This window comes from Antennarius striatus, chromosome 11 (genome assembly GCF_040054535.1).
Source record: "Antennarius striatus isolate MH-2024 chromosome 11, ASM4005453v1, whole genome shotgun sequence".
NCBI classification, from domain to species: domain Eukaryota; kingdom Metazoa; phylum Chordata; class Actinopteri; order Lophiiformes; family Antennariidae; genus Antennarius; species Antennarius striatus.
In genome coordinates, this window is record NC_090786.1 from 9,740,270 (window position 1) to 9,750,002 (window position 9,733).

The window sequence follows — 9,733 nt, forward strand, 5'->3', positions numbered from 1 at the left end:
TATGTATATATATATATATATATCCTAGAGTAGCCCTCAGTATGAAACATTCACTTTGACCTTCTGTCTTGTCAGATGCGGGCATGGTTTGCACCAGGAAACTGACAGCAGACCTCTGGTTATGGCATAAATGCACTAAAAGCCTTGGCCTTTACTAACGACTGTCAAAGTGAACTTGCATGTTTCAGCTGATCCGTGCATTGTGTGTTGACAGTGACTGGTACTTAAGCAAATGATATAGGTCCCATGAAGCCAACAATTTTTACTCATTAATACAGCTGAGCCCTGATCACATTTCACGACCAAAACTCAGAATATCACTCCAAACAGTGTTGGTAAAAAAATGTTTTTAATGAGGATTTGTTGCTGTTATTAAAGGTCACAGGGATCAGGGAGGATCAGCTCCTGGTCACAGTGTTTCCCGGTTTACCAACAACAGCCGAGGTTTTCATTGTGCCTGATAAGAGGTCAAGACACAGGCTCACCAATGAAAAGTGGGGGCACCTGGATCAGGTATCAACTCGTCAAAACATTTTAATGGCCTCTGGCATGCACTGAGTAGAACATGGTAGAGATGAGAATGCGTCTGGAGGTGACATCCCTGGGGAATATTTCCTTTCATTTAAAATACCACACCACAATGTTGAGTCAGATTCAGTGCTATTGTCGGATTATACATACGCTGTGATATTTTCTGTTATGAAGGTGTCATGTTGGGACATTTTGCTCACCAGAAGAATTCATCTTGTTTTGCAGCTTTGTTTTTGTTCATATTTTCAAGCACAATGCGTGGGATGTCAGAAGCAACACAGAAGTTGTACACAAGGAACGTCTGCCATTGACTACATACACACGCCACATGATTTATCTCAGTATTCATATATTTGCTCACACTGCAGTTTGAAGTTAATGGTCATTTTATTTTCTAGCACTTTATGTCACAAACATTTGCTTACTCATTGTTGGATACTTCGCCAGCAGCTATTTGTGTATTATATTTGCTGCTTAAGGCAAACAAACCCCGTTCCATGAGTTTATTCAGGATAACAAATGTATGAAAACAGCCATTCTATCCCTTCTTTTCTTCCATTTCATTTTTAATCGTTATCAGGTTGTTGCCAGATCTCATTGCAATCATCATAAAATCCCTCCAGTTTTTATTCGACAGACATTTGAGTCGTTTTTGCCATTTTGTTTTCTATTCTTCAACCTTGATTGGATGTTGTTTTTCAATCATATCTGTATTGATCACTAATTAAATATATTATTACAATTGACTTCACTAACTTTAGCTTGTTTAAGCACTGATGTAATTTGTTACCTGAAGATGCCAGACAAACATTCATCATGTTAAATGTTAAATCTTAACTGCTCTGCTTTGTGCAGTACATTTGCACACATGCAGATGCCTCCAATCTTATTTCAGAGGTGTAAAGACGGCTAAAAGCCAGTGTCATTTTCTACATGTATTTTTTTAATTTATTAATAGATGCAAGACATCTTTTTTATATAGTTGGAATGCTGAGAGTCAAAAATACGTATTTATTCTGTATTATTTTCTATTTATTTTATGAAGCCTTTCACATTTGAATTCATTTCCCTGCCTTCTCTGCAGCCACTCATTGCCATTCATTTCACATAAAAAATCAACTTTTAGGAAAATTGTTTCAGTGAGGCAATACATCACAATAAGCATCATGTCAAAATTTGTTTTTGTCAAAGTTGCAATATCATTGCATGGTAACGCAAGTTTAAGTGTAGCTTTATTTGGGAAGTCTACAGTCCATTGTCACTCTGCAATAAGGTTAACCTGGTGATGGATTAACTCAGTCAGTTTAAAGCCTCAGCAAATGCGTTTTCATACCCCAGTGAGATAAATAGACACTGCTGGCTGTGAGATACTTGGGAGGAGGAGGGAGACTATGCTGTTCCTAAAGGTCAGCAGTAATGGAAAGTGTAATATTTTGGTAGTAATTGGGGTAACAGATACAACTCGGGATCATTAAGTGGAAGCACACAGAGAACCAGAGGAACATGTTCCTGTGCCACTGTTATTAGCATACAGGCAGGTTACATCTCTTATAGTTACTTAAAACGTATTAACTTCCTACATTTGTGAAAAAAACACATTTCCCATGGAGTCATTACATAAAAATACCTGCTTTTTGCTTTTATGTTGTTTATGGTTTTATAATGGTTCATCATCAATAGTTTTCTTTGCACCAAAAACAAACTAAGAAGCACAGTTACACTCATTATATGACAGATGCTGAAGCTCAAAACAAAATTCGAATTTGTGCCTTTATTGCTCTTTGGTGCTATTTTTTTCCACCGTACATTCACTTTGCATTTCAATATTCTTTAAGAAGTAATGCTGATTATAAACACTAGAGGGCAATGTCTACCCACCTAAAAGCATGGACTGAGCGTCCATCAAATGCTGGACTGACGCGCAAGAATCACTGCCTTTCACTGCCTGTTCTTCACTCAGTGCCTGTTTGTGGACTTGCATGAACCGTAAACTATTAACAGCATTACGTTAATCGTTTTAAGCCACCATGCGTAATGGTTATTATCTGCTAAGCAAATAATCCTGCATTTTCAGAAATGATCAATTATTTATGACCATGCTATAGAACGCAATTAAATGTAAAGACTGTAATATAATCAAGAGCAAAACAAACTCATTTATTTCGCATAACGGAGAGGACCTTGATGTATCACAAGTAAACATAATTTTGCTGGCTCACATTCAGTCTTGAACTATGTTAATAGGTATTTAATTACATTGATGCATCATATAATTGGCACCATCAAGAAAGGAGACAAACTGGGGCAGGCGGCCTAGATTTGGAATTAAAGAGATGTATTTATCTAAAGCCTGTCTGATTACCTGGCAGACCCACAGACAATAGAGTAATAAATCTTCAGTTCACTGTTCTCATCTCCAGTGAATGACTTGCAGTGGATGCATCAACTGAAAGTGTGCCCACACACACACACACACACACACACACACACACACACACACACACACACACACACACACACACACACACACACACACACACACACACACACACACACACACACACACACACGTGCATGCATTGTGAGTGTATCTATGGAGCAGCTTATTAAAATGTGTAATAGATTTGCTGACCCTGATATGCCACTAGAACAAAAAGTAATTATTCATACTGTGTAGAGGAGTCTAATTTTAACCAGTGGAAAGATTTTAGAAAGAGCGAGATGGAATTAGTGAGGCATGGCTAAGAACTCAAATGGGCTCTGGTAAGGCATTTTGGTGTCTTGTTAAATGACTGCTTCATCTAGGTGTGAAAAACGGGGAAACTTGAGGCACTTCAGGGAGAAAAATTAAAAACGCAATTTCCCGACACTAAAACAACTTTGATTTCCAATGGCTTTGCCTCACCGGGCTTGTAAACCATTGAAACCTTGTGAAAATGTTCCTGTTTTGATGGAAATGGCAAAAGATTAATTTTCTTTTAAATGTCACTGCCACTGTTACCATAAGTAGCTTGCCCTTTTACCTATGAAGGTTTCCATAGCTTCTAAAAGTTGGGGGGAAAAAGGTTCTGGTGAAGAAGGTTTGATTTTATCATGTCATATCAACATTTGCTCCTCTTTAGAAAGCAGCAAAAATCCAGATTCATAATTCAGGCTGTCGGATGAAATGACTGCAATTGAAATATTGATGACTGTGGAATATTGGTGTGCAGCTGGCGCTAACAGAGTCTTCTCTGCTCTGTCACTCCTCCTTATAGCTTTCTCAGGTTCTGCTAAGTGCTTTGAATCAAGACCTCATCCAGTTCACGCTTAGAGCCGGGGCGCAGGTGAACGTGTATGCCACACGCCTGTCTCCAGGTGAGTCTTCTGCCTCTGCCACACACCTACCCATACCAAAACCATCTCTGGGGAACGGTGAGCATCTCAGGAGATTGTTATTATTTTAGTTTTACATTTTTTTAATCTGTAAAATATAAATTGAAATCTGTGCAACAACTTTAGTGTTATTTCTTTTAAATACAGTATGTACCAAGAACTGCCTCTAGAGCAGCATAGGTAGTGAATAGAATATCATGCATTAAGAGAAGATGATGAGTTGATTTGACATGAGCTCTTCAGTGATTACTCCTCACTATTGTCATGAAAAAAACAAGCTGACAATGATTCTGCATTGTCTATAACAAGATTGTTATAAAGCGTTTATTTATATTGAAAAAAAGAAATGCTTTTGTCCTCATTTGCCTTGAGCACCCACTCAGTCTAATTTTCTTTTCCCTCAAAGCTCCACTTGTGGACAGTAGTGACAGCGGCCACAGCGGCACTGCAGTGATCATGCTCGTGTCAGTCGTTCTCCTGGGCTTGGCCGTCTTTGTTATATACAAATTTAAAAGGTACTGTATACTGGATAACCTGTTTGGAACCACACAGGGCAGATCTAGTTTGAAAGTGACAAGATTAATGCCCTGATTATCACACTCACATCAATGGAAATATCCACAAAAGATAGATGTTTTGTTTGTTTGTGTTTGTGTGTGTGTCGCGTAACGGCTATTTAGAGTTGGGCCCATTATGTACAAGCAGCCTCGATGCTGAACTCCTAAAACACCCCGCAAGTATTCAGACTCCATATATCTCAGAGCTATGGGCATTTCCGTCACAATAATAGCTCGAGGAATAAGACAATTCCCCTCTGTCTCAATCTGCAGAATATTACAGGGAATGACAGTCTAATCAATTCTCCCAGAGAGCTGAATGGGTGTCAGAGTCCTCCAGTTATCAATATTCATCTATCTGACAATGTGAGGGTTGACCTTTTGGAAATGCTAAACACAACCATTCAAGGTGAGGCGTACTCTGCAGAATGGCAGGAAAGGTTGAGGAGATAAGTCCTGAGACAACATATATTATACAGTGAGGGACATACAGTAAACAGCATCCTCTGCTGCAGGTAATCCCCTGCCAATCACTGAGGTTATAGTTAAGTTCCTCTGGAATAAGTAAAATTTCACACAAATGTACAGCATTACTTAATTTTAAGAATTGTAATTATAGCAGTAGAAAATCAACTTTCTCTAAAGCTGCCTCAAATGTCATGGCACCAGCTGCGGCACAGATTCACAGGGGGAAAGATCTGAAATTAGAAATGCTGTTAGTTTTAAGCAGAATTGGGGGTGCATCTGAGGGGATGAAAAATTGATTGAAAAGTGAGGTGAACAATATGAAAGTGAGAGAGCAAAGCCCAGTGGAACGCAAAATGCCCTAGTTTCCAGCTTTCAAGCAATCCTCTCTCATCCTTAACAGTTAAAAATAGTGTGTGACACATTATGCACAGTGGAGGCATTAGTAAAACAGACCTGATGGCAGGTTTCCATTAACTTCCCTTACTTACTTACTTTTCTTTTGCCTCTGGGTGACATACAGGAAGATCCCAGTCATCGACACATACACAGCAGAGCAGCCTGACAAAGAACAAGAGGTCATCCCAACTGTGACCTCTATAGCCGTCCCAAAGCCTGAGGCGGACAAGCTGACCTCGCAGGATCATGTGGACGTACAGCTGAACTCCAAAAGCAGAGGTATTAATATGCCGGTTTCTTCCTTTAAGCGGCAGCTGTTCCTCGAGAATATGCGGGGTGTATTCAGATTGTTAGTTTCAGGTTCTCATGCTTGACAGTGAAGGTCTGGAGAGCCAGTCGTCCCGCAGTGTTGTATTCTCTCACATTTAGATAATTGTCAAAGCAATTGCCTTAAATGTGTGTAATAGTTCTGAAAATGATTGGTAAACTGCCCAAATGAGAGAAACCCACTCTCCTCCATTATTATTAAACATTACTTTTTCCTGCAGGGACTGGAGCCAATCCCAGCTGATATTTTCCTAATTATATTTAGTGGTATCCAGTGGTTTTATTTTTCCAGGTCTTAAGATATCCATCTCTGAGATTTCTGCAATTGAATTTTTATTGCCAACAGCTATAAAAAGCAACATGTAGGAAATTCAACACCATCATCTCTCTTCTGGAACAGTTTCCCTATTACTTTGGATAATCTGCTACACACACTGTCAACTGTTTTTTTCCTCAACGAGGACGTCATTTGAATAAAACCTGTTCACAGGGACAAGTGAAGGGTAGAGGTGTGAAGACACACACAGTTCCATCACTAAAGCTGAAGCTAAGACCTGATGAAATCAACATTGTGTTTCTTCTCCATGAGCTCTTGGAACTTATGAACCTTTTTCAGGTGACTTTGCAGAAGCAGTAATGTAGCATGTTTAGAAATGTCACGATTACTGTCATTAATTAGTGCAGTGGAGTTGGGTAACATTTAAGGCTGTCAGTTAATTGGAGAGTGCCTGGGAGATGAGAAGAGACGCCTTGTATTAGGTTTAGATGTCTGCTTCGTTCATTTCTTAGCTCTGCCATTGATGTTTAGCTCCAGATCATGTTATTTGGAACTATAGGGTGGTACATATAATGCTACTAGTTACGTTTTCCTTTTAAAAAAAAAAGTGATTATGATTTATAGCAGGATTTACACAAATTGTAACCAATTAGAAAAATTCCCATCAACTTGTTTTGCTCTGTCACTTTATCAGACAACAAACTTAAGCCTTGATATCATGAACCATTCACCCCTGGTCTTCCGTTTTTTTTGTTTGTTTTTTTTTGTTTTTTAACACTATATTGTGATATCACTTTTTTGTGGTGGGTTGAACCTTGGTGTTTAGATTTTATGGAAAGCTCATGCGACCCTTCCCTTAATCAGAAGACTATTTCTATATTCATTTCCAGCAACTGGGTAGAAATGTAATTTGTGTATTTTGAACTTGAGTTCTGGCAGAAATTGCACAGATGGATGCATAAAACTAAAACAATGTGCGTAATTGGATATCAAAATGATGAGCGGCAAACTTTTTGTAAAATGTGTAAAATGACCTCAGAGCCCAGTGAAGAAAGTAACCGCAGAAGTTCTGGCACTAAATTGTGTTGTCAAGTAGGAGTGAGGTGAAACTTGCTGAGGGGGAAGAGATATAACATTTTCACCTACCGTTAAGCGCTAAAGCTACCTGACCCTGCATTATCATACGAGTCACCAAGATACTCTCATTAACATGCGCTGTGTGTTTATGCACTTGCTAAACTGAGTTTGGCATGGCAAGGCAGGACATCATTTTCAGGTAAGTGATGCACAATCAGATGCAAGCTAAAGTGGTGAGAATGTCTCTGTGAATTATTTTACCCAATAAAATAATTAGCACATTAGGAAAGTGAAGCGGTGAAAGCATTTTCATCAGGAAAGCTCTGTGAAGTTTCAGTTGATTTACTTCTAGCTGTAGATAAACAATCAACCAATCCAAGATAAATGTGTTTGCCTGCAAAAATACAACCGTATGCAAATAGTGACATAAAATTCATCCTCTGTCTCTTACTGTTTTTTTTTTTTCCTCGCCAGGGTACCTGCCATCTCACACAGACATCAAGCTCTCTGATGAAGCGCCCCATGTGTTTTAATGTTGAGAGTCTGTGACCGACTCCAAAGCAATACATCTTCTTTGGCAGTTACTTCCAGCAAGCTATGAAACCATGGTCACAATGAATGGTCTCGAGTGTTTTGCTACCCATGCATGGATGGACCAGTTCACACTGTGCTGCCTAATCCCACTTGAGGAGATTGTACAGATTTCTACTCGCTTCTTGAAAAGGGACACTTTTTGACTGAAAATACTTGTATTTTTGCAAGGACATTGATCTTTTTATGTAAATAATGTTCATCCATACTGGAGAAGCAAAAGCTATTTGTCTCAGCTGGTTACGGCTGCGTCTGCTTAAAAGAGGAAGATATTAAACGATGGAACAGAAGTTATATATAAATATATCTCCAAATGTGCACCAATTTTAAAGTTATCTGGGCTCGTGTTTGTGAACTTTGCTTTGTTTAACTGTGTGGAAACAGCTTATATGAGTAAGAGTTAGGGAAGCAGAGTCATTAAGCCCTGCACAATCAGTAAATCTCATCAGCAGATTCTCATCAAATGAAAGCTTGCAGTATCCAGAAGATGAAGGAGGGCTTCTAGTCCCAGATCTGTTTATTCCATCAAGCCTGATGCTCAAAATGCTATATATGTCATAACCAAAATAAGAACAGAAAACTAAAGAGGATATTTTCCATAGATATACACAGTAGGTGAGAATCTGAGCAACTCTTTTGTTTTTTTCCAGAAAACTCAAATACATTTAATGACCTTGGAATTAATGCTAAGATAACATTGTTTTTTCAAATGACTTTAAAACAGATGACGTATTCTGTATAGTTGCAGCATCAAACATATATTTAATGTTTTTTTTTCCCTTTCAAATGTTAGAACAAATAGACCAACTGTCAAATTGTACTTCTTATTTATGTGTTGCCTGGAGCATTATTTTGTATATTCTAGTATCTAAAGTGACTTGGGTGTACAATTTTTGAATGATTTTTGTGTTGAAAAAGAAGCTATGATAAAGCAACAAACCCCATTGTAGTTCACTGAGAAGCACTACAGTGCCACATCTGTATTTAAATTAATTACCTTATAGCTGAAGATTCATCAACCATTCATTTTCCTTCTAGATTTAGTCAATAGAAGTGTGTTTTGAGACACAGTGGCAGAATATTCCTCATGTTTTATTTTGTTTTTTTCCTTGAGCTAATCTCACTGTGAAGGCTGCAGTGCCTTTTTACAGGAAACATAACAACACTCAAACTACACAAGGTTTGAATGGAAATATGTTCTCGTTTTCAGTTGTGCTAAAACACCTTTTATTTATTCTGGACTGTTTATCTACCATAACGACACCAGCATCTCTACATGGAGCTTCAAGCACTGCAGAGGAGCCGGCAGTTCGTTCTCGGTTTGCCCCAGAGGACTCAGCGGACAAAAGGCTGTAGATTTGTTCATCTCCTTTGCTGTGAGGGACAGAGATAGAGGAGACGTATCTCCTGTCAACAAGGCTCAGCCTACGCACAGAGCTTTGGTCAGCTGCTGTCTCTTTGGGATAAGTACTGAAGTTCTTCTTTATCAAACTTTCCATTTTAAGTGTTGTCAGCATCGTATGTCAGTAAGACAAATTGACTAGAGGCTTCTCCGTACTCCTTTCCTCCATTCCCATGATTGAGCCTGAAGCATAAATACAGTTGTGCTCATTACCAGATGAACATCACATCTCCTCGGCGATCATCAGAAGATTTTTATTTTGTGCTTGTTATATATTTAAAGTCTTTTTATTAAGTCCCAATAATCAACCTGTGAATACAGTTGTGAACATATTTGCATGATGGTTTTTTACTCTTTCAAGATACATAAATTACATCTTAATTAGGGAAAAAAATGAAACGTGGACTGCAGTGTTCTCCATTTCTCAGAGGCTAGACAACTCATTAATTACAAGTGGCGTGATTATACAGTGAGTTGTTTCTATGTTTTTCATTTGATCTTGCAGAAGTAACCATGGTTGCCGAATAAAGCAGCAACACTAGAGTAAATACATTGTGGCTGTTTGTTACTAATTTAGACAAGTCATCACATATCCCCTCCACCCTCACTTCCCCTTCAAGACAAAAATGGCACACTCAAAAACATAAAGAGACATGTTTCACATTTATATAAAGATTGGTGTGTCTAGTACAGCTGGAGATTCATTTAAGACATAAAAAAATTTAGAACAAG

At 38.5% G+C, this 9,733-nt stretch overlaps 1 protein-coding gene across 1 annotated transcript in view; it reads left to right on the top strand.

Moving 5' to 3' along the window:
* LOC137603913 (VPS10 domain-containing receptor SorCS1-like) overlaps positions 1 to 9,531 on the top strand; it is a 43,548-nt gene extending 34,017 nt beyond the window's left edge. Inside the window, exons 23-27 of the mRNA XM_068327764.1 lie at positions 379 to 513; positions 3,789 to 3,888; positions 4,313 to 4,421; positions 5,452 to 5,606; positions 7,483 to 9,531. Of these exons, the coding sequence (XP_068183865.1) occupies positions 379 to 513; positions 3,789 to 3,888; positions 4,313 to 4,421; positions 5,452 to 5,606; positions 7,483 to 7,541 (558 nt within the window). The 3' untranslated portion in view covers positions 7,542 to 9,531. The remainder of the gene's footprint in view (positions 1 to 378; positions 514 to 3,788; positions 3,889 to 4,312; positions 4,422 to 5,451; positions 5,607 to 7,482) is intronic.
* The last annotated feature ends 202 nt before the right edge of the window (positions 9,532 to 9,733 follow it).